This window comes from Cetorhinus maximus, chromosome 11, assembly GCF_964194155.1.
Source record: "Cetorhinus maximus chromosome 11, sCetMax3.hap1.1, whole genome shotgun sequence".
Taxonomy (NCBI): domain Eukaryota; kingdom Metazoa; phylum Chordata; class Chondrichthyes; order Lamniformes; family Cetorhinidae; genus Cetorhinus; species Cetorhinus maximus.
Window position 1 is genome coordinate 107,220,598 of NC_135889.1, and position 23,484 is coordinate 107,244,081.

General features: G+C 40.9%; 1 protein-coding gene across 2 annotated transcripts in view; it reads right to left on the minus strand.

Annotated features, from left to right (window-relative positions):
- neb (nebulin) overlaps positions 1-23,484 on the minus strand; it is a 279,762-nt gene that overhangs the window by 54,486 nt on the left and 201,792 nt on the right. For both annotated transcript variants that reach the window (XM_078552563.1, XM_078552562.1), the window contains 12 exons: positions 21,975-22,079; positions 20,731-20,835; positions 18,268-18,375; positions 16,392-16,496; positions 14,518-14,622; positions 10,337-10,447; positions 9,212-9,316; positions 7,304-7,414; positions 5,940-6,050; positions 3,395-3,496; positions 3,198-3,302; positions 238-336 (listed from right to left, as the gene is read on the minus strand). In XM_078552563.1, the coding sequence (XP_078408689.1) occupies positions 238-336; positions 3,198-3,302; positions 3,395-3,496; positions 5,940-6,050; positions 7,304-7,414; positions 9,212-9,316; positions 10,337-10,447; positions 14,518-14,622; positions 16,392-16,496; positions 18,268-18,375; positions 20,731-20,835; positions 21,975-22,079 (1,272 nt within the window). The remainder of the gene's footprint in view (positions 1-237; positions 337-3,197; positions 3,303-3,394; positions 3,497-5,939; positions 6,051-7,303; positions 7,415-9,211; positions 9,317-10,336; positions 10,448-14,517; positions 14,623-16,391; positions 16,497-18,267; positions 18,376-20,730; positions 20,836-21,974; positions 22,080-23,484) is intronic.

Here is a 23,484-nt window from a genome sequence, read left to right on the forward strand (position 1 = left end):
AACCAAACATGGACGATGGCTCAGTCTGGGTTTATTCTTGTTCGTTCCCATTTATTGCCACTTAGTAACTTAGTATTCAATCAAGTTGCTTTCATTGTGCGAGTATAATTGGCATTAGAGTTCCATCTACATTGGAAAGGCAACCCCAAAAAATGATCATTTTGTATAAATGGCAAGGGAACAAAATAAAATGCAGGTACACTGTACAGGGGCTCTTGGTACTTAAGTTTGTCTTACGTTGCTTGAGAGGATGTTTGCTTTCTTTGCGAGCCTCATCGTAGGAGTGTCATATGAAGCAGCTCCATGACCTCTGAGTTTCTGTTTGGTGTACTCCACCTACGAAGCGTAGCAAGATAGTATGATCAGAGCAGCAGTCAGTAGGAATTAATGGGTAGCCCGGATGTAATTGCAAGCATGAGCTAGAAGAGCTTGGAACAAACAGATTAATAGACGGACAGCAGCAGCAGATATGGGTTAGGAGCTCAGTTCTACCACTGGAAAAATCACTTATAATGAAAGCACTAATAACAGAACAGTCTCAATCGTGAGGCCATCACTTTGTATGTACCTTTCCTAATTTGCCAAGAGAAAGTTCCTAAAATTAAATTGGTTGAAGTTGAATAATGCAGACTGAAAAAAAGCAACTAATGTAGCCCAGGGGCATTTTTGTATTCAATATAATGGAAATTTTGACTACCTCACCCCAACCTTGGAACTCCCCACCCCCCCGCCCCCCGGACCTCCAACCACCTTTCCTCCCCACCCCACCCATAACCCCCCAAACCTCCGAATGACCTCCGCTCCCGACCTCTTTCCATTACACGGCTGACCAGGAACCTCTCCCGATCTTACTGCCTGTCATTGGCGTATGTTGGAAGGATTTACAAGGTGATACTCAACCTCTTTGGCGGCGTTATGAATGCACCTTCCTTTGCCATCAAGTCCTGAGTGGGACTTGAACCCGCCGCTTCTGGCTCAGAGTTGGGATGCCACAAGATCTCCATACAATACTAAAAAGGCGTACAAATTGATTGATACAAATTCTTTTTAAAGTACAAAGGCATTTCAACCTCTGGGCATCTAACACTTTCTTTAAAATCACCCCGATTGCTCTGTGCCTGTGGTCAGTAAGTAACAGCAGGCAAATAATAAAGAACTAGTCAGCACATTAAGCTTCAGTGAGCAGCTGAAGTGAAAGTTTATGTGCTTGAGAGGACTAGCTACTTAATGAAGAACTTACGAAGGGGACACTCTCACGGCAGGTGGGTTTTTCTGAACTGCAGCAGACATTGACCATCTCCATCCTCAGCAAGTGAAAGTCTGCCTTGCAGTAAGCAATACTTGTTCTTATCCACTACATTTTAAAAATCCAGCCTGGGACCCACTGCTTAATGTCAGAGCAAACAGGCCCTGAGAACAAGGCTTCAGCCATGTGAATAGCAAAATCCTACATGCAGTACGGCTTACAGTGGAGGCAATGGCTCTGATATACACAGGGCTGAGTGTTCGGTGCAGGAAGGGGAAGAATCATTTGGATTCCCAAATGTAATGCAGCTTTTAACTTTATGTTCCAGGTTTCTTGCCTGACAGTCCGCCAGTCTGCCTGTCAGGAAGAAAAACTTGCAGCATGAGGAGCTGTCAAGGAAATGGCATGTAGGGAGGCATAGGAGATGGCTATAGTGGTGGTGATGAGTGGGGTAGGGATGGAGATCTCAGGGGAGGTGGGGAGATGGCGGTCAGGGGTTAGAATGTGGTCAGGGGTAAATCATGGTGAGGGAAGATGGTGTTTGGGCGGGTCAATCCTGTTCTTCCTGGCCCACAAGCAGTTCTATAAAGGCACTCACTCAACCCTTCTCACCTCCTTTTTCCTGCTGGGTCTCCTGAAGCCCTGGAAACCTGACTAGAATGTCTTAAAAATAGAAGCACTGATAAAATGAAGGCACACAGCCTCCTTTAAAAAGGTTCAATGACTGACCCTTGGATTCATTAAAACTGGAAGTGGGCGAGTTCGAGACGAATTGGGGTCCTGTTTCAGATTTTTTCACTGTTTAGCTTCTCGTCCAACCGTAACCCACACATTTTGGTGGGGGGCAGTGGGGGGCTTTAAATTACTCCCAGTTAGTCCAAGCTATCACTTTGCTGTTCGCTATCACTGGTCTCTCTACCACACAAAGGTCTGTACTGATATTGTTTGATTACTTGTCCTAATCTTTAAGCCCATGCAATTGGTCCTATCATTTGCGATCACAGTGCATAGAATTACACAAATTATACAGCACAAAAGCAGCCCATTCAGCGCGATCTGTCTATGGCGGCATTTATGCTCCACTTTAGCTTTCTTCCATCCTTCCCCATGTGTTTCACTCAACATTAACCTCTATTTCCTTCTCTTTCATATGCTTATCTAGCTCCCTTTAATTACATCTATACAATTCGCCTCAGCAACTCTCTGCGGTAGCAAGTTCCACATTCTCACCAGTCTCTCTTCCAAATTCCCTGTTTGATTTCTTGGTGATCTTAGATTGGTGGCCTGCACCTTTGCTTTTCCCCTCAATTGGAAACACTCTATCAAAACCTTTCAGAATTTTAAAGATCTCTATTAGGCCACCTGTCAGCCTCCTCTTTTCCAGAGAAACTAGACCCAGGTGTTCATTGAGTTGACTGTGTTCACTGCTGTCAAGAAGCATGTCAGATTGAGAGTAACAGTCCCCCTGGCTACTCCCAACATCAAAATTAACCCCTGGAAGAAAAATACGTGGAATGACTACAAATGTCCTGCAAAAATAAATATTAGCAGCATAGCAGAAAGGCAATAGAAATCACAGTGCAAGAATGGATATGAGAAAGTAGTTATTGATTTAAGACTACAATTGACAGACAAGGAGCAAAAACAGTGACTTCCACAAGAGTCGGTATCTTGCATAACTAATAAGACTTTCCCTGATCAGTTTTCTCTCAATTTTACTGGGTTGCTTTTATTCTTCTTGCAGTTTGTCACACAATGACAATGTAATTTTGGATACACTCTAACACAGCATAATATAGTTTAACATACTTGCTACAATATATGAGTCAGTATAGGCTAACACAGTTTGACAGTCTGGAGACTCAAGCAAATCTCACAAGCCTGCTGTTTTTTTGAGGTTATTGAGGTATCTGTGCTTCAGCTTCTTGTTTGTGTTCTCTTTTGTTTTTACCTGGCTTGTAAGTTTGGAAACCTCTTTGGCAAGTTCAATGTCTGGGCGTCCAAGGCTGGTTATACCACGACTAGCCTCCTCACGCGCCTTGGTTCTGTAGCCGATCTGAAGGAACAGACAGAACTCATCTGATGGGCTGCACTTAAACCTGGATTATAGCTCGTAGCGTATTGATTAAAATTACCAAACATACTCACATCACTTATTAACTTGGTAGCTTCAGTAGCCTTCAGGATATCTGGCCGATCTGTCACTGATGTGTAAGCTAGTTTGGATTTAGCGTCTTTCTTGTATTCAACCTGAGGGACGGAGAACATTTTATTGTCACTGCCAGACTGTTTTACTAATTAATGCTACTTGATAATTATGTTCCAAAAGACTGCTCATTCCCTATATTCTAACGCTTCTGTTGCCCGTATAGATACAGAGAGCAACATGAATCAATCATTTGGAATTATATAGCACCTTTAATGTAAAAAATGTTTCAAGCACTTTGCAGAGTGTGGGGGGAGGAAAAATATATTGAAATAGATAAGGGAACAGACACTGAGTGGTGGAGGGAGACACCAGACTGGCTGAGCAAAAACCCAGTGATAAAGATTAGTTTGGGCACTTGAGAATGACCATAAGGCATGAATTGAATCAATTGCAAGGGTACAGCCTGACCAGTTTCTCATCGTTATCTGATCCGATTCTGCGCTGTGGATCAGATTTTCCGCTGGGAAACCACACTGGTGAATTAATTTCCCACCCACCCGCAGCAATGAGGCTCAGAGGGTTTTAATAGCCAACACTCTTTTATTTCATGCTGGCCCAAGCCCATTCTGGGTGAGGGGGGGTCAGGGGGAAGCAGGAGACCACCCAAAGACACACGGTTAGGTGTATCTAAAATATTGATCTGGCAATAACCTGCAGCTGATTATTAATCAGTTCTGTCCCTAGCGCATGTTTATATAACCTGAAATAAATATCTCATCACTCCCCTTCATTTCTCCTGTAACTACAGCTGAATTTTTAAGCCCTGATGGATTCAAACACAGTGGAGTGGGGGGGGTGCACAGAATTTCATGCCACTGGCAGGCATGTCAGTTTCCTGGTACCATTCTGCTCCTGGGCTGCTTCCCTGAAGGTGGGATTTTGGGGGGGGGGGGCAGGGGGGGGTGTTAATGATATATTAATTACATTGTTAAGATACACAGGTGAAGGCCATTGCTTAATTAAGTACTTTGAGCACATATAAATAGGGGACATGGAGGCCTTCCATGACCGGTGGGCACTGCAGGGTCTGGAATGTGTCATCAGCCCTGGGAATTACATTTTAACTTAAGTTAAGATTCCTTTAAAGCTTTCTTTTATGTTATGGGGCCCTTTAAAGGGCTGTCAATCCATTTAATGTGTCAATTAGTTTATTTTGCGTGTAAAAAGAGTATAAACAGGGGCCAGTTGAGACACCAGGTGTGTAAGAGGAGAGCTATGAGACTGAACAAATTCAATAATCTCTCTCACTAAAGAAAAGCTCTGTGTCTTGGTTTTGACTTCACCAACCAGTTTGGATTCTAATCACGGGTCTATCGTCAGCAGATGAATGGAATTTTCCAGTCAGTTTACAGGCCCCTGGAGGAGTCCGTGCACAGCCCAGCTCCCTGGTAGTAGCCTCCTGGCAGCAGACCAGGGAGCTAGCATTCCAGGCAGCCTTTGAGGCATTAAACACCACCCCCCACCCCCCCGCCCCTACTGTCTCCAGTGTTTGGCTACAGCTGCAGTAACAAGCTGCCCTGTGCAGCGTCGCCCTTCTCCACAAAGTGACTCGGCTGCTGAGGGGGTTTTTATTTTAAAGTTAAAAGAATTGGAGAGAGGACAGGCCAGATTTTCACCTGCAGGGTGGGAAGCTTGAGTCAGGAAACTTCCTGACTTGGCAGATCCATCTCCTTTACAAGAGCCCCTGCCAGCCATGTTTTCATTCCGGGGAAGCAGGGAGCGGGATGAAGTTGGACCCGCCATCTCTGGAGCAAGTTTGGAGGAGATGGGCAAGAGCTGAGGCGGGCTAGTTAGAACCTGCCTTGGATCAGCCCAATTGTATGAAAGTGCTCGGCCCTCTAGCCTTCACTTCCGTACCAACCCCCATGCTCTCTCATATGTCATACAGCCACTCATGGGCAGATCACAGGAGCCATATGGAGATGAAGAAAGAATAAACTTCTAATGATCTAAAAGGGTCCTCACTCCTACACTACTGAAAGAAGCTCTCATTCATGAAACCCATTAAAAATGTTAAATCCTCTCAATGATCAATCTGTTGTAAAAACAAACTTCTATTCACTAACTACATCAGAGACAGCTAATGCTTTAGTAGTCTCTTGAAACTGTCTACCAAAACATGAACTCAGCCACCCCTCTACCCCGCTGAGCTAAGTGATTTTGAGCTTTTGAAACTCAGCCAAACATTCATAATGGGCTAAGCTTTAATAACAATCTTTAGGAAATGATAACAATGAAATCTATTGAAATTGCAGGAACAGATGGCTAATGGTTTTTTCTAAGCTACACCAGATGACCATTAATTGACAAATTTGTGGTAAATGATAGCTGTGTTGTTCCCCCCACACTGTAGGGTTTTGACCCTTATTTGACTATTAAATCAGGGTCCAGAAGCCTGCAGGGAAAGTCCTGCTTTACACTTCTTTCAATAGAAATATTAAGAATGCATGCCACCAAAAAAAGCAAAATTATTTATATGCTTACGTTACTCTGACACTTGGCCACATTCATGGCGTGTTTCACTTCTGGGGGTTCCATCATAATGGAATATGAGGACTTGCCTTTATCTTTCTCAAACTGTTCCTTGTACAGTTTCTGTGATCAAAGAAATTCATATTAACAATCAAATAATTCCCCCTGAATCCCTATTACTTTTGACTTTTTAAAAAACTCCACGAGAAGTGCAAGAAGGCGGTAGAAATTTAGGAATGTAAAGAAGGTCATTCAGTTTGGACTATTGTCAAGAGACTTCTTCATGTTACAGTATTGCTGAATTAGTGCAGCACAGCATATACAAACCTACTGCACCTCGTCGTTGGTAAAATATGGATCCTGATCCACCACTTCTAAAGCTCTCAGTTCTACTTGCGCTATACCAAGTGGGAGTGAGAAGCAGGGAGATATGCATCCTTCAAAGGGGATTGAAAACCAGACTGAGTTAGCCCAGCTAATGCTATTAAAAAGTTCATTCCAGGCCTAAGAGCGGTGGCTGCCACAGGTCTGGGGAGGGGTTGGAACTTTTGTCCATCATCATAGCTGGTGATTATTTTGTACGTGGTATTAAAGAAATAAATACAGATTGCCATTGTCATTTTGTTTCTTTGATCTACTCAGGGTCACGAGTTTCTGCCTTGGGTCTTCACATGACTGAAGAGGCTGATTCTTGACCCGCAGATCTTCGGGCACATGGGGCAGAATGTCCCACAAGGTGGTGGGACCAGAGTACTGGAGATGCCTCCTTTTCATTCCATCTCTGCCACTGCTCTGCCTCGTCATTAAGATGTTTGGACTCAAAGCATGATGCAGCCCGAAGGACAAGTTGCCAACTGAAAATACACATGCCAAAGGACGAAACTCCAAAGCTGGGAGAGTGCAGCAGCATTGCAGAAAGCGGTGAGGGATAATGAAGGTTGGGAACCCAGGACCCACTGACCCAGGCCTTGGCAGAGATTGGGCTCCTCACTGGGGGCAGAATGGAGGGAGAGGAGATTAATGCATGGCACTTGCCTGCCATGCGGGCACCTCAGGCTGCCAACCCCCATTTCCTGAGGCCCATCATCAACTTTCTTGTGGCAACATTGGGAGGTGGAAGTAACAGAGAAAGAAAGAAGATCCACTATTTGCATGCAACGGATGAGGATGGGACGGTCCAGTCAGTGATGGTCACGGCAGAAGAACAAAATTCTGGTTGGGAAGTTGTGGGGAAAGTAGGCCCGAACTGATCTATCTGCCAATTAGCTAGGATACAGAAACTCAGAGAAAATGACATCCCAAGGCAATTTTGTATAACCACATATAGAGAGACAGCTGATGATGCAATCTTTTCATGTGGAATGTAGTACACTCACCCCGCTGAGTAACTTGGACACCTCTTTAACATGTGAAGTCCCACGGGTCTCAGGAAGTTTCATGTAAGCAGCCTGCGGGAGCTCCTTCTTAACAGCTTCTTTGTATTTTTTCTGAAAAGCGGAGAAAGGAAGGAACAAATGTGTAACTTGGCAGCAGTTGAAACATAAACTATTGAAAAATTACTTGCTTTCGAAGAAAATGAGCATAATCATGCCAAAGCCTCTAACCGATAATAAAAACTCGTTATATTGGCTTTTTTTCAAATGGGAATGTGTTTACTACTTTGCAATACCAGAATTTACCAATTTCAGATCTTTTAGCAGAAAAAATGGACAATGGGCCCTGAAATTGTGGGGACCAAAGAGGCTAGATTTATCAGCAGGGAAACTGGAATTTGGACTGAAATTCTGATCCACCCCATTTCTGTTCCAAATCAAAAATATGAGATTGCCTTACTCCCTTCCATTATCTCAAGGAAATACATCTGGAGGAGTTCATAAAGCTACCCTGAGTTCTTTCACTTACACCATTATCAGGCTCCAGGGAGCTCTTGTCAGGCAAAGCTCCAAAAATAGGCGATACAAATTTCTCCCTTAGGTAGAGAAGATGAAAATGTCACCTTTAACCTCTGTGTTGATGTAACATCTTGTGTCAAACTATGGCGATGTATTGCATGATTGAAGGTTCAATTATACGTGTTCAATGATATGTCTTTTACTTGATTGGTGCAAAGCAATATCATGGCTTGCGAAAATTATGAATATTCAAAAGTGTTCATAATTGCAATACAATTAGTTTATATTATCTGAGCTCCTCATAAGAGAAAAACCTGAGCAGTGTAAAACCATCACCTGAAGTAGAGTTGAATTACATGTTTGCCAGTCTCATTTTAAAAAAAACAGGGATTGGAATCTCAGCTTCCAATATTTTGAGAGAAGAAGTAGATCCTGGCTGATCATCTGCCTCAATGCCACTTTCCTGTGCCATCCCCATAGTCCTTTGATGTCATTTGTATCTTGACCATGCTCACGTTTGAGCTTCCACAGCCCTTTGGGGTTGAGAATTCCGAAGGTTCACCATTCTCTGAGTGAAGAAATTCCTCCTCATCTCAGTCTTAAACTGCCTGTCCCTTATTCTGAGACTGTATCACTTGGTTCTAGACTCACCAGTCAGGGGAAGCATCCGATCTACAATAACCCGGTCACACCCTGTAAGAATTTTGTAAGTTTCAATGAGATCGCCTCTCATTCTTTGAAACTGTAGAAAATACAGGCCCAGTTTTCTCAATCTCTCCTCATTAGACAATCCCACCATCCCAGGGATTAGTCTGGTGAACCTCTATGGCAAGTACATCCTTCCTTAGATAAGGAGACCAAAACTGTACACAATACTCCAGGTATGGTCTGCATGGTTTGTTAACTTTGTATTCATGGTGATATTTTCAGGAGGAAATTTAACCCTCCAGGCCTTTTTTGCACTTGTGGATAATTGTTTTGTTTTCTTATGCCACAGCTTAATCAGTACATAGCATATCCTTGTTCTTCACCAGCAGACACAAAGGGGTAAGTACATCTATGATACAGGTATAAACATGAGGCCTTAAACTAGCATAAAAAGAGAAAAGGTCAATTGTCCCCTGAAGCGTGTACATTCTATTTTATCTGCTTGACCCCAAGAGGCACAGCTATTGCACTTTGTGGCCTAAAATTGGAGATGTCAATTTACAAATGGCAGTGTTTTAGTATCCAGATAAAATAGCATGCATAAAATTACACATCCTCCAAACCACCATCAGCAGTGCCTCAGTAAATTCACTAGTATATTAAAAATAGCTTTACCACGGTGTATTTCTCAAGACCTGCACCATTTATAAGATATGAACACTTGAAGGGAAATAACCCCAGTACCTCAGACATTAGGGTAGAGACAGATTTAGCGTGGAGCATCTGTGGTGTGTCCGGAACTGGTTGGTAGATACCTCTTTCTTTCTCGTGCTTCTGTTTGTATTTTATCTGTGAATAGCACAAAGCAATTAGTATTTTGCAATCAAAGGGCCCCCTTGTGCCTGTGCTAAATCTGACACAGATTTCCAATAAGTCCTACTTTTCTGCTCTTTCCCCATAACCCTGCAAATGTTTCCTTCCCTCTATTAAACTTAGTGCTAATGGAGTATGGATTCCCCTAGCGCAACTTTATAAGTGGGTTTATGAAGATTTTCTCTGTTCAGTGTCTAAACTGAAATCGTCGACATCTTCTTATGATCTGTCTAACATTCTTTTGCTCTTAAAATAGTAACTCTTCCCAAAAAGAATACTAGCCTGGCAAATGTTGCTCTGTTTGTAAGGTTTAAAGAAAAGTGCCTCTTCTGCGTTTGGTGTTTACATATTGTGGAGTGGATGGGGATTGTATGGCTGGTATATAGCACAAAAGGTAGCCCTGCTGGTGCCTTGAATTCTTGATAGGCAATTGCAAACTTCATGGGCCAATTTTGGAAGCAATGCAAGGATAATGAGTTAAGCTTGGTAAGAAGAGTGTATATTGTTGATGCTGATTTTGATTTTGTTTGTCCTGTTCTTTATGTGTGAGGAATAAAATACAATGAAAATGCCAGGATTTTTCTTCGTAATGATTTCTTTTGGTTCTTAAAGGGGCAGGATGGAAAGCATTCCCAATTTTGGTAGTCGGTATCAGGATCAGGCATTGCTCTGTCAGTACAGTACAGTATGAGTTGGATTCAGAGTCCCTTCCACGAATGTGCTTTGCTGTGCATGTCAACAGGTCATCTCTAATGCATAAGTGTAATTTCATCCCCAGTCCTGACACCAACCTCCCTGAGTGAAATGTTGATTTGTGTTAAGTTATAGCAATGTCGTGCCATGGACTCACATCCATTAGGTACTGAATTGAGACAATCACAGACTCTTCACATAATGGCCTGATAGTCAACAGAACATGGGCAGAATGGGCTGAATTGTGCTCAGGTTTCAACAGCGATAGGACCGAATGCCAAAATTATAGATGTTAATACTTACCCCACTGGCCAAGTCTGTATTTTCTACAGCTAGTATCATGTTCTTGTCTCCGTGGACAGGCACTGAGATCTTGCAACCTTTCAAATATTCTCGGTCCATTTTGTAATCCACCTGTCACAAATAAGAGATTGAATTAGTAATAGCATGTAAACATCAGCAACATGCAGTCTCGGAGTACTGAGCGTTTGAATTTAACAATTGAATGGTCCTCTCCTATATCTTTTCACTCCCCACTATTTGGACATTCTCATACCATTTTCATTTTTTCTTTATTTCAGCATCCACCACCTTCTCAAGAGGAATTAGGGATGGGCAATAAATCCTGGCCTAGCCAGTAATGGCCACATCCCGTGAATGAAAATATTTTTAAAAAATCTGCTCAGGATCTTATATGTTTCAATAAGATCACCTCTCATTCTTCTAAACTCCCCTGGATACAGGCCCAACCTGTCCAACCTTTCCTCATAATATAACACTCCCCTTTCCAGGTATCAGTTGAATGAACCTTCTCTGAACTGCTTCTAATGCTACTATATCTTTTCTCCAGTAAGGAGAGCAAAACTGTGCACAGTACTCCAAATGTGGTGTCACCACTGCCCTACACAAATTGTAGCAAAACTTCCTTACTTTTATATTCCATTCCTCTTGCAATAAACAACAACATTCCATTTGCCTTCCTAACCATTTGTTGTACTTGCATACTAACTTTTTGTGATTCATGTAGCAGGGCACCAAGATCCCTCTACACCACAGAGTTTTGCAATCTTTCTCCATTTAAATACTATATTGCTTCTGTATTCCTCCTGCCAAAGTGGACAAGTTCACATTTTCACACATTATACTGCATCTGCCAATTTTTTGCCCACCCACTTCACCTATCTAAATCCCTTTATAGACTCTTTATGTTCTCCTCACAATTTATATTCCTACCTATCTTTATTCACCAGCAAGTTTTTCAACTATACATTCGGTCCCTTCATCTAAGTCATGTATATAGATTGTAAATAGTTGATGGCCCAGCACTGATTCCGTGGCACTCCAATGGTTACAGCTTGCCAACCTGAAAATGGCCCATTTATTCCTACTCTCTGCTTCCTGTTAGCAACCATGATAATATGTTGCCCCTACAGCATGAGCTCTTATGTTTTTACCTTTTGATGGGGCACCTTTTCAAACACTTTTCAGAAATCCAAGTACACCACATCTACACGCTCTCCTTTATCCATGTTACTTGTTACTTCCTCAAAGAACGTGATTTGACTTTCACAAAACCATGTTGACTCTGCCTAATTGTATTAAGATTTTCCAAGTGCGCTGCTATAACCTTCTTAATAATAGGTTCTAGCATTTTCCTTCTGACAGATGATAGGCTAGCTGACCTGCTTTCTGTCTCCCTCCTTTCTTGAATAGAGGCATTACATTTTCTGTTTTCCATTCTGATGGAACCTTACCAGAATCAAGGGAATTTTGGAACATTGCAAACAGTACATCTACCATCTCTGCAGCCATTTCTTTTGGGACCCTAGGCTGAACTCCATTAGGTCCTGGTGACTCGTCCACTTTTATTTCTAATACTTTTCTCATTACCCTTTCCCTGGTGATTGTAATTGTGCTAAGTTCCTCCCTCCCATTCACTTCTTGATTTACAAGTATTTCTGGGATGTTACTTGTATCTTCTCCAGTAAACACAGAAACAAAATATCTGTTCAACACTTCCGCCATTTCCTTATGTCCCATTATTAATTCCCCAAGCTCATTCTCTAGAGGGTCAACGTTCACTTTAGTTACCTTTTTCCTTTTTAAATACTTTTAGAAACTCTTACTATTTGTTTTTATATTTCTAGCTAGCTTTCTCTCATACTCAACTTTCTCCCTCCTTGTTACTTTTTTAGTCATTCTTTGTTGGCTGTTAAACTCTGTCCAATCTTCTGTCCTGCCAATAATCTTCGCAAAATTGTACAGTCTTACTATCTTTAACTTCCTTAATTAGCCATGGATGGTGCATTTGTTTCTTAGAGGCTTTCTTTCTCACTGGAATGTATCTTTGCTTAGAAGGTATGAAATATCTCCTTAATTGTCTGCCAGTTCATTCCTACTGATCAACCCCTTAATCTATTTTCCCAGTTCACTTCAGCCAGCTCTGTCTTCCTGCCCTTTAAATTGGCTTTATTTAAGTTTAAAATAGAAGTCTTAGACCGACTCTTCTCTTCCTCAAACTGAATGCAAAATTCAATAACGTTATAATCACTGCTCCTACAGGCTCTTTTACTATGAGGTCATTAATTAATCCTGCCTAATTGCACACTACCAGGTCTAGAATAGCCTGCTCTTTGGTTGGCTCTAGAACATGCTGCTCTAAGAAATTGTCTTGAAAGCACTCTAAGTCCTCGTCTTTCAGGCTATTTTTGCCAATCTGATTTATCCTATCTATATGTAGATTAAAATCACCCATGATTCTTGCTGTGCCTTTCTTACAAGCCTGCATATTTACTTCCTGTATACTCCATCCTGTTACAAGGCCTATAAACTAGTCCCACAAATAACTTCCGAAGAAGAGTCATATTGGGCTCAAAACATTAACTCTGTTTCTTTCTCCAAGATGCTGCAAAACCTGTTGAACTTTTTCAGCATTTTCTATTATATATTTGTTATCCCACAAATGATTTCTTTTCTGCCATTTCTTATCTCTCCCCAAATAGATTCTACATTTTGATCTTTAAAACTAAGGTACTAATGACATCCTTAATTAACAGAGCAAACCCACCACCTTTACCTAGATTCCTTTCCTTCCAAAATGTCAAGTCCCCTTGAATATTCAGGTCCCAGCATTGGTCACCTTGTAGCCACATCTCTGTAATGGCTATCAGATCAGATATATTTATTTCTACTTGAGCTAACAACTCATTTGTTTTTTTTTACCAATGCTACAGACATTCAGATACAAATCTGCTGTTCTTACCCGGTTTAGCATACATGTGACTCCTGACCCACAGAAATGTGGTTAATTCTTAACTGCACCCTGAAATGGTCTAGCAAGCCACTCAGTTCAAGAGCAATTAGGGATGGGCAACAAATGCTGGCCTTGCCAATGATGCCCACATCCCATGAAAGAATAAAGAAAATAAAAATGCTTCTCCTATAGTAATCATGGGAAAAATGTTCCCCCCGTTGTGGGGGAAGTGCGGGAGCGGGTGCGAGCAGGTGCGCCTCTGATGGGCGCGCTGCCATTTTAAGTGGGTGGGCCAATTAAGGCCTGCCCAGTGTGACATCCACCAGGAAGCGCTGTGCGCTCTCTGTGCAGGCTGGGGGGATTCCCTCAGCCAGGAGTGCGCTCTTTCGCGCATGCGCATGCGCACACAGATCTCGCTGAGGCTAAGTACTGCCTCAGGGCGATCGGTTCAGACTTCAAATTTTTAATAAAAACCATCCTAACATTTCCCTTCCATATTCCCTCATGTGACAATGTCACATGAGTTGGGACATGACCATAACATTTATTAAAACTCAATGTGTAGATTTTAAATCACTCATGAAACCTCATCCCACCCGTGCATGAGGTTTCATGCTTTTTCCAATGCCCGCCAGGGCTCCCGGCCTGCCCACCAACCTTAAGGTTGGATGGACAGGTCCACTAATTATCTAAATTTTTTTTTAATGGCCTCAATAGGCCATTGACAGGTTGGCGGGTGTGCAGCTGACTTGGCCCGCCGACCTGAAAATGGAAATGATGCGGGTTAACGTCATGAGTTCCACCCGAGATTATCCCACATCATTTTACGCGTCGGTGAGTGGGCCCCGCCCCCACTCGCCGACCGGAAGATCCTGCCTCATGTTTAAGTAGGAGCAACCTAAAGTTTAAAATGAACGCCTAATCATAAGTTTTTGGTATTGCACATTACCATTGTTTAATATGATGTATCTATGAACCTACAGTTACACCTTGTTGGCACAAAGTCATAGAACCAACTAATTTGTTGGTCTCAAAGAATAACTTCTTATTTCAGTTCAAACTCTGCTATTGACTTGACATAATTTTCACCTGGATCAAGGGACAGCTCAACCTAACAGTAGTTTCTGAATTTGAGGTTTGCTTGACCAGGCTTGATTATACATACGATACCAGTGTGCACAAAGCACTGTGACATTGGTGTTACTACAGAGCAATTCAATGTTCCACTTACCTCACTCTGCTGCTGAGAGGCCTTGAACGCCTGCAGGAAGTCAGGTCTGTCTGCAATCCACCTCCATTTGGCTTTGGTGGCCTCATACTTCTTCTTGTAATCAAGCTATAGATCAAGTAATAAAAATAAAACTGAAACCTGAATACATTGTGATGCAACAATTATTGATGAAACGTTTCATTTGGAAAATGTGTCCGTTCTCCATTCAAAAAGCATCACTGCTAATGTTTATATAAAGCTAACCGAAAGTTAACTTCCTTTTTCTTCCCATTTCTTCTCAACGCAGCGACTTATGCTGGGGTACAGCTCCGCAGGCACTGGCACTCATGTCATACCTTGTATGAGTGACTACTCATTCATGCTTCTAGGCAGTGGGGATTATTTTGACATTGGGTATTGGTTGAAAATGACAGTTGGGAGGCACGTTTAATGGGTGACCACACATTCATCTAACACCAAGCGTTTGCCAGGTTATTTAGTCACAAGCAGCATCTCAATCCAGCCAGATACAATCTTCACCCACTTTCCACTCAGGCAACATTTAAACAGAGGATAAAGGTTAGGAAGAAAAACCCTGGTCTGCTGCCGCTTTGAGAATAATGGAAGTGTACATTTTGGTGAGATTATTCAAGAAAACCTATCTTAAAAGAACGGTGTTGTCGCAGCTGTGAAAGTCAAAAATATCACTGCACTCTTGTTATAAGCCTAATCGATAACTTTGCAAAATATTTCTCCAAGTAACAGTGTACCTTTGCTGCAAGTGACAAGTATAACATTTGGTTTAATAGCTGGACCAGTGTCAAAGTCACATTCTTAATTCTTAATCTGTCTCATTTGTGAAACATTGTGATCACGGTAAAATATAAAATGCATCGGCAAAGTTTGTAGGTCATACAGGCCTGCATGAAGTCGGGGTTTATGCACCAGGCTTTCCTATATATACAGACTTTCTCACTTCAGAGTGTAACAATGACATTGGGGGCAACTTTAACTTAACCCGCCAGTAAGGAAACTGGCAGGATCGGATACAATGCTGGTTTTACATAAGGCCGGTTTTATTCAATTATTATTCAAGACATTGAATGGTAATATTGTTTGGGGGATGGGAGGTGTGAAGGGAGGGGTGAGGTGTAAATACAGTATTCCACTTGATGTCCGAGGTTTCCCACCAGGCGAGTTAAGTTAAAACTGTGCTCAATACATCAGGTTATTTTACGTGACTTAGCCAGGAAATTCTGCTTCAACATATCTACATTACCTAGACACTTGGGTTTGTTAAAGTAATCCTAAATTATAATAATTTCACTTTCAAACAACACAATGGCTGTGATTTTGTTGGGCCAATGAGGATCGTGCCTACTGGTCGGAGAGCTGGCGGGGCTCCCCCGTCAGTTCTGTGGGGAAGGCCCAGTGGAATCAGGCACTTAATTGGACGCCTTTGGGCCTTCCCTGTGATTGAGGGCCCTGGCAGTGGGAATCGCGCTCGCTGAGAGCTGCTGGCCAATCAAAAGTTCGCAGCTCATCACTGCTGCCAGCGCGAGTGGTGACTGCTTGTGCCATTGTGGCACTGCTTGAGCCACCCAAGGCCCAGGATCATGGAGAGACCCCCAGGCCACAGTGCGGGAAAGCAGGATGGGGGTCACGGGGTGTGGGTCAGGGAGAGGGAGGGAGGTGTGTAGCAGGCTTTCAATGCGACATTTCATATGAATCAGCGTTTTGGAAATGTATTTTCACCTGACAGTGATGCTGTGCTCAGTGACTATACTTCATTGGTTATAAAGCACGTTGGGGCAACTTGAGATTGTGAAAGACGCTATTTAAATACAAGTCTTTCTTTTCATTCTTTCAGGTCAAAACGTGCTGATAACACTTACATTAGTCGTGTTCTTGTATGCACTCTTGGCAGCCCTGATCGCAAAGGCATCACCAGCAATGTTGCAATGAGCTTTGTTCCGTTCATAAATCTCTCTGTATTTCAACTGTCAACAAAGAAAAATGATTGAAATCCTGTTAATCACCGGTACTTCAATGTGATATTTTTAGGAGTCCTTCCATCGACTAAAATTTCATTTTAAGTAACTTTAATAAGTTAATTATCTAAATATCATTCATGAATAGCAATTGAATGCACCCTGTTACTTCTGTATAACTAACTGGCAGCCAAATGTCAAAGCTTACTGTCATTGACATTCCCAGAAAGGCTAAACATATTGTCTGGAGTCATTCAGTATAAATAATTTAAGGGGAAGTATAGAGATGTGCAGAAAAGAATAGAAGATTATTCTAAAAAGGTTGGATGAAATAGGGAGGCTGGAGGCTTCTGTAGAGCATGCATTGTTAGCCATTAACTGAATGGCCAGTTTATGTACTGTTAATTCCAAGTAATGCTATGTAACATCAGGAAATGACGAAAAAACTCAGCAGGTCTGGCAGCATCTGCGGAGAGAGAAACAGAGTTAATGCTTCAAGTCCAGTATGACTCTTGGATGCCTCACCCTAATTGGGCTCGAAACATCAACTCTGTTTCTCTCTCCACAGATGCTGCCAGACCTGCTGAGTTTTTCCAGCATTTTCTGTTTTTATTTCAGACTTCCAGCATCCGTAGTATTTTGATTTTATCTATGTAACATCATTTAGTTACTGTATCTCAAATTGGGTTTCATGCTAGAATCGTTATTTGCTGAAACCACTACAGACAACATGGCCAATAAAAATCAGCAGATGGTTTCCTGAAAGAAAAATTCCTTGCAAGTTCATTATGTGCAGGTGGCACAGTGCCATGTGGAAAGAACACACATTTAATATAAGATTTACACTCAGGCAAACCAAATGGTCTGAAATTTGTATAATTCACATTGCAAAACACATCAAGCTAAATTTTGCTGGAAAAATAAGAACGGTTAAGAATGTATGTCATTATTGATACGCAAATCGATCAGCAACTTCAGGAGATGAAGAGCTACACTAAGAAATGCGAATCTCAAGAAATTTCTGGGTGAACTTATGTTGCTCTGCCTTCTGCTTTGCACAATGACAATTCATCCTGAACCTCCCTGTTATTTTTAAGAACTTTCCGTACTTGCAAATTAATGACCCATTAAATTCACCATAGAAAGTTACTACCCTTTTAATGACATGATAATTGTTGATGCATTGCCAATCAGTTGAGAAATGATTGCATCTCATTCCTGAGTGCAGCAAATCAATGTTAGGAGATTTTAAAAGCTTCAAATTTTTAATTGTTCTTACTTTTCCTTTCTGTCTCATTTCTTGGTGTTCCTTTTTCTTTCTTTTGCTCTCTCTCTTAATCCAAACTTGACCTCTTATTATTTCTCTTTCTCTATCTGATCTGATTCTAATTCAGCCCCATTCACCAATGCTTCCTGTTTCTTTCTCAATCTTAAATCTCATTCTTTAAGAAGATGCACTGTTTCACCATTCACTAAGGTCCCAGATGTCCTGCTATCAGCTCACAGTTCGAGCAAGTTATGGCACAGAACATTTTGAGCTGAAGGGTGGAGGAAAAAGTACAACTAAAGGGACACCCTGTGAGATGCCTTGCTCCAAGATTTGACCCACTTTATTTTCTGAGGCTTGAAGGACAATTGGCAGGGGTGTAATGATGAAATAGCTTCGCAGTTCTAAAGCAGTGTTGTAAATGATGAAGAGACTAGCACGCACCATATCACTTGAGTGCATGTGTATTGACCTATATGGAAAAGCTATTTCTATTACTGAATGGATACTTACATCACTAATTTTGTCCTTCATGCTTTGCATGTGCAGCAGCAATGGTGTGTCATGGATAGAAGTGTACCCCTTGGATTTATCACGGTTATGATCCAGTTTATACTTTATCTGTAAACACACAAAAAAGGAAGGTCTTAAATGAAAAATGTAATTATTGTACAAATTGCTTTCTCTGAAATCAGGATGCTTCATCCTTTATACACAAACATAGGAACAGGAATAGGGCATTTGGCCCATCGAGCCTGCTCTGCCATTCACCTACCTCAATGCCACACTGTCTCCATATCCCTTGATGTTATTAGTCTCCAGAAGTCTATTGATTTCTGCCTTGAACATACTCAATGATTGAGCTTCCACGGCCCTCTGGGGTAGAGAATTCCAAAGATTCACCACCCTCTGAGTGAAGAAATTCCTCCTCACCTTAGTCTTAAATGGCTTGGCCCTTATCCTGAGATTATGTCCCCTGGTTTTAGACTCACCAGCCAGGGGAAACATCTTATCCACATCCAGTCTGTCACACCCTGTGAGAATTTTGTAAGCTTCAATGAGGTCACCCCCTCATTCTAGGGAATACAGATCCAGTCTCCTCAATCATTCATCATATGACAATCCCACCATCCCAGGGATTAATCTGGTGAACCTCCAATGCACTCCTTTAATGGAAAGTAGGTCCTCTCTTAGATAAGGAGACCAAAACTGTGCACAATACTCCAGGTGAAGTATCACCAAGGCTCCATATAACTGCAGCAAGAAACTCCTGCTCTCAAATCCCCTTGTGATGAAGGCCAACATACCATTTGCCTTCCTAATTGCTTGCTGCATCTGCATGATATCTTGTAGTGACTCATGAACAAAGACACCCAGGTTCCGTTGGCCACCTGCACTTCCCAACCTCTCACTATTTAAGAAATATCCTGCCTTTCTTTTTTTTTTGCTGCCAAAGTGAATAACTTCAGATTTATTCACATTATATTCCATCTGCCATCTTTATGTTCCTCACTGGTTTGCATTTATATTCTCTTAACCCTTTCTTAATCAGTTTCTTGGTCCTCCTTTGCTGGGTTCTAAAATACTCCCAATCTTCAGGCTTACCATTGTTCCTGGCATCTTTCTAAGCCACTTCCTTTGTTTTAATGTAATCTTTAATTTCCTACATTAACCACTGTTGACTTGCCTTTCCCTTTGGGTGTTTGTGCCTTAGAAGAATGTATAGCTGTCATAGATCATGTAGTATTTATTTAAATACTAGCCATTGCCTGTCTACTGTCAAATCTTTCAGTGTATTTTCCCAATCCATCATAGCCAACTTTCCCCTCATATCTTCATAATTTCCTTTCTTCAGATTTAAGACCCTAGTTTCAGAAGGAACTATATCGCATTCAAACTTAATGTGAAATTCTGACACATTATGGTCATTATTTCCCAAAGGCTCCTTTACAGCAAGGTTATGAATTAGCCCTTTCTTTTTACACAACACTGGATCCAAAGTAGCCCAATCCCTAGTTGGCTCCTCAATGTACTGTTCCAGAAAGCCATCTCGCAAATACTCCAGGGATTCAGCATTAATTCCGATTTGATTAACCCAGTCTATGTGTAAATTGAAATCGCCCATTATTACTGTATTACCCACGTTACATGCATCTCTAATTTCCTGATTTATACTGGGCCCAACATTATCACTACAATTTGGTGACCTATAAACAACTCCTCTCAATGTTTGCTGCCACTTGCTGTTTCTTAGCTCCACCCAAACTGATTTTACTTTGATCCTTCAATCTAAGATCCTCTCTTACCAATGTACTGATCTTGTCCCTTATTAAGAGTGCTACCCCACCTCTTTTTCTTCTTTGTCTATCCCTCTTAAATGCCGAATATCCTTGGATATATTATTCTAAACCTTAGGAATAGAACAGGCCTTAACCGTAGTTCCTTTCAGTAGATATGCAATAAAATTACATGAATATTTTTCTGTTGTACAAAATAATGCATTTATTTAATTGTCATGGTAAGTGTCTAAAGACTATTTTATACTGTAATTGATTTCAACAATTTGACTTCAATTTGATTAAGCTAATTAATTTGAAGTAATAAATCATGCAACTGAAAATGTGGTAACATTTGTAATCGAGGCAAAAGATGTATTCACTTAATTGTGCTAAAATGACTTGGTCTGTAGTGCTCACTGTTGTTTTAAAAGCAAGTATGACTGCTGTGAACTCAGGAAGCAGATGTGTTTATGAGGGGAGTGGGGAAGGAACACAGAATGTTTAGGAGATATTCACTGAATGCAGATATTAATAGCTGCACTAATCCCTGTTTAACTAAAGGACAGCAATCTGAACATCTCCATACATGTACAATAGGTATAGTTAGTTTCTATGCTCTCTTCAGGTAATTATTATTTAAGCAGGATTAACTAACTGTAAGTGTAAATACATCATTCTAAATTAGAAAGTCACTTACATCACTGATGAGCTTCGTCACCTTCTTGGTCCGGATGTTTTCAGGGGTTTCAAAAATAGATGTGTATTTGTCTTTTGCCTTTTCATAGTTCTTCTTATAATTCCACTGTATACAAGCGAGCATAGAATTAATTTTGGGCAATCAACACAAAGTCAATGGGCCAGATCTTGCTGAACACTATTATCAATAAGCAAATCAGTGATGCGAAAGAGATACTGTGCGAGCTCCAAACTGCCACACAGTTTGCTGGCTGATTTGCACACCTCCACCATTAGCTTTTTGAAAACAGCACCTTGCTCTTAACCTCCCCTTGATCTTCATGAAGTTGCTGTATTTCCTCGTTAATTGTTCATTGAACTTGGCACAGAAAGTTCAGTCTAATAATTAGCAGCACAAACTGCCTATTTAATGATGTGATAATTCTTAATAACTGCCTTCAAACTCATCAAACTCTCTTGCCCAGAAATTAAATAAAGTAGGCTCTCAATTCTTCAGATTGTGAATTGCTTTCGGAGGTTTTAAAAAGGTATTTTTTGTTCTCATTTCTCCTTTCTAAATCTTTTCTCTCTCTCTCTCTCTCTCCCTCTCTCTATTAATCCAATCCTACTTTCCTTTTCTCTATTTCTCTTCCTGTACCTGATTGAATTCACCCATTCTAGTTCATCCTCCTTCTATGCCATTTCTCTGTTTCTTTCGCAATCCTCAAATCCCATTGGTCAAAGGGAGAAACAATCTATGCCATTATTCACCAAAATCCCAGCTGCCCCCTTGCATTACCAGCTTGCATTTCGAGCAACTTTGTGGGCAGGATTTGTAATTGCGATTGTATATCTAACAAGGCAACATGAGATACTCTGCTTCAACAACACCTGGCCCAGTATCAATAAAAGTGAATGAAATCAGTAGAAAACCAACCAAAACACATGCAAATAATGTGTTTTTTAAAAAACCACAGGACAAATGATGAATACAGACAGAGAACAGTTAACAAACAGCGAGACTACCAGTGCTTGAATTAGTAGGAAAGCTTTTAAAATTAATGCTGATTTGGTTTGTAACTAAAATTGAGAGTTGTTCCACTAAAATATTAAGCTTTTTCTAAACAAACAACTTTTTAAATGATTAAACTAATGTTTAATGTAAGTCACATCTCCAAGGAGAGGAAAAAATATTCAATATATCAATTTTAGACAAACCAAAAATCAAAAGGAGGCAAAATAGTGCACAACATTGGGCAATTTTACCTGGCTCCCTGAGACTGAGTTGTACATGGCAGTCAGCATATCAGGACGTAGAATTTCATTGCATCCTTGCCTCAATTTGAGCTTGGCTTCAGACTTATATGATAGCTGTCAATAAAGATGCACATGCATGCAAAGGATGATGGAACTTAAAGTAAGTCAGATAAAAACACCAGTGTTCATCATCCTAGAACTCTATCACCCTACCAGTGAAATGGTTCTCACAGGCAACAAGAGGCCTACCCAATGCAGCATTTTCTTGGGTAGAGGACATCCACATAAAACAGGCCAACAGGATGAAGGTTGATTGATGGTGATGTTGCAAATGATGATCTCAGACAAGGCCGATCATTCAAATACAAGTTCTACAGAATTACCTGACTGCTTAGTTGACCCGACCTTTTGGCCAGAAGGTTTCTAGGTTCATCCAAAACCAAGGTATACTTGCTCTTCTGCTTCTCATAGAAAGCTTTGTATGCCTTCTGCTCAGAATATTAGATTTTAGTTAAAACAATGCATTATTTTCAATGAATACCTCATTTCAGCAAAGGGTGTGGAGCGTGGAAGGTGAGGGAAATTAACTGGAGCATGGGGCTGAAGTATTTCAATGTCTGACCTTCAGGGTAAGTCAGTGCCTCCAGAGATTCTGGACGGGTCCAATCTTCCAAAGCATTGTCCGTTCAGTCATAACATTTGAAACAAAAAGGAATGCAGAAAATCCGATTTTGATCACCTGAAGTCAGAGTCAGAACGCTGGTCCCATTTCCAATAAGTAGTCTATTGCGCAACCAGTGCTGCACCTGAACTCTGAAATTCTGAGCACCAGATTCTCTAAAAGTGAGCATGCATCAGTATTTTGCTTGCCACACTGGAGCTGCTGCAAAATTCATCTTTAAAGAGCACAGCAGAAGTAAATGCTTAATGCTGATAATATTCAGAGATGGGAATCAAAGAAACATTAATTCAGCTGTTTAATTTTAATGATAGTATTCCTAACCATAAAACTAATGAACATGTTTTTTTATATGGCTTTGGACTTTGGAATTCCAATTGTGTTGTTTTTAGCCTTAAACAAGTTGAAAGTGAGGATCATAACAATTAATGAACTGTCTGGTAGGTCAGATAAAGCCAATAATCAATAGTAAAATTATTTTGCATCTGTCAAATAAAAGTTCAGACAATGTTTGATCAGGTAAGTTTTGAAACTGTCTTATTTCATTAACTGCATGAAGAATTAAGGGCTAAAGGATTAATGTGGATAATATAGACAATAAATCCAGAGCCTATTCCAGGTTTTACACAGAACTGTTTCAAAGTTCAGGAACAAGCGATTTAACAAAAAAATGAATCAACTGTGGTAAGGAAACAGATTTTTTTTCATTTGTGATAAAAGTTCCACATATCTTTACCTCTGTTTTCACCCTACAATAATCTCTTGGTTCCTCTGGGTAGCAATTTAAGAGAATCACAAAGAAAAAAGAATGTGTTAAGTAAGGAAATAAAGCATGAATAT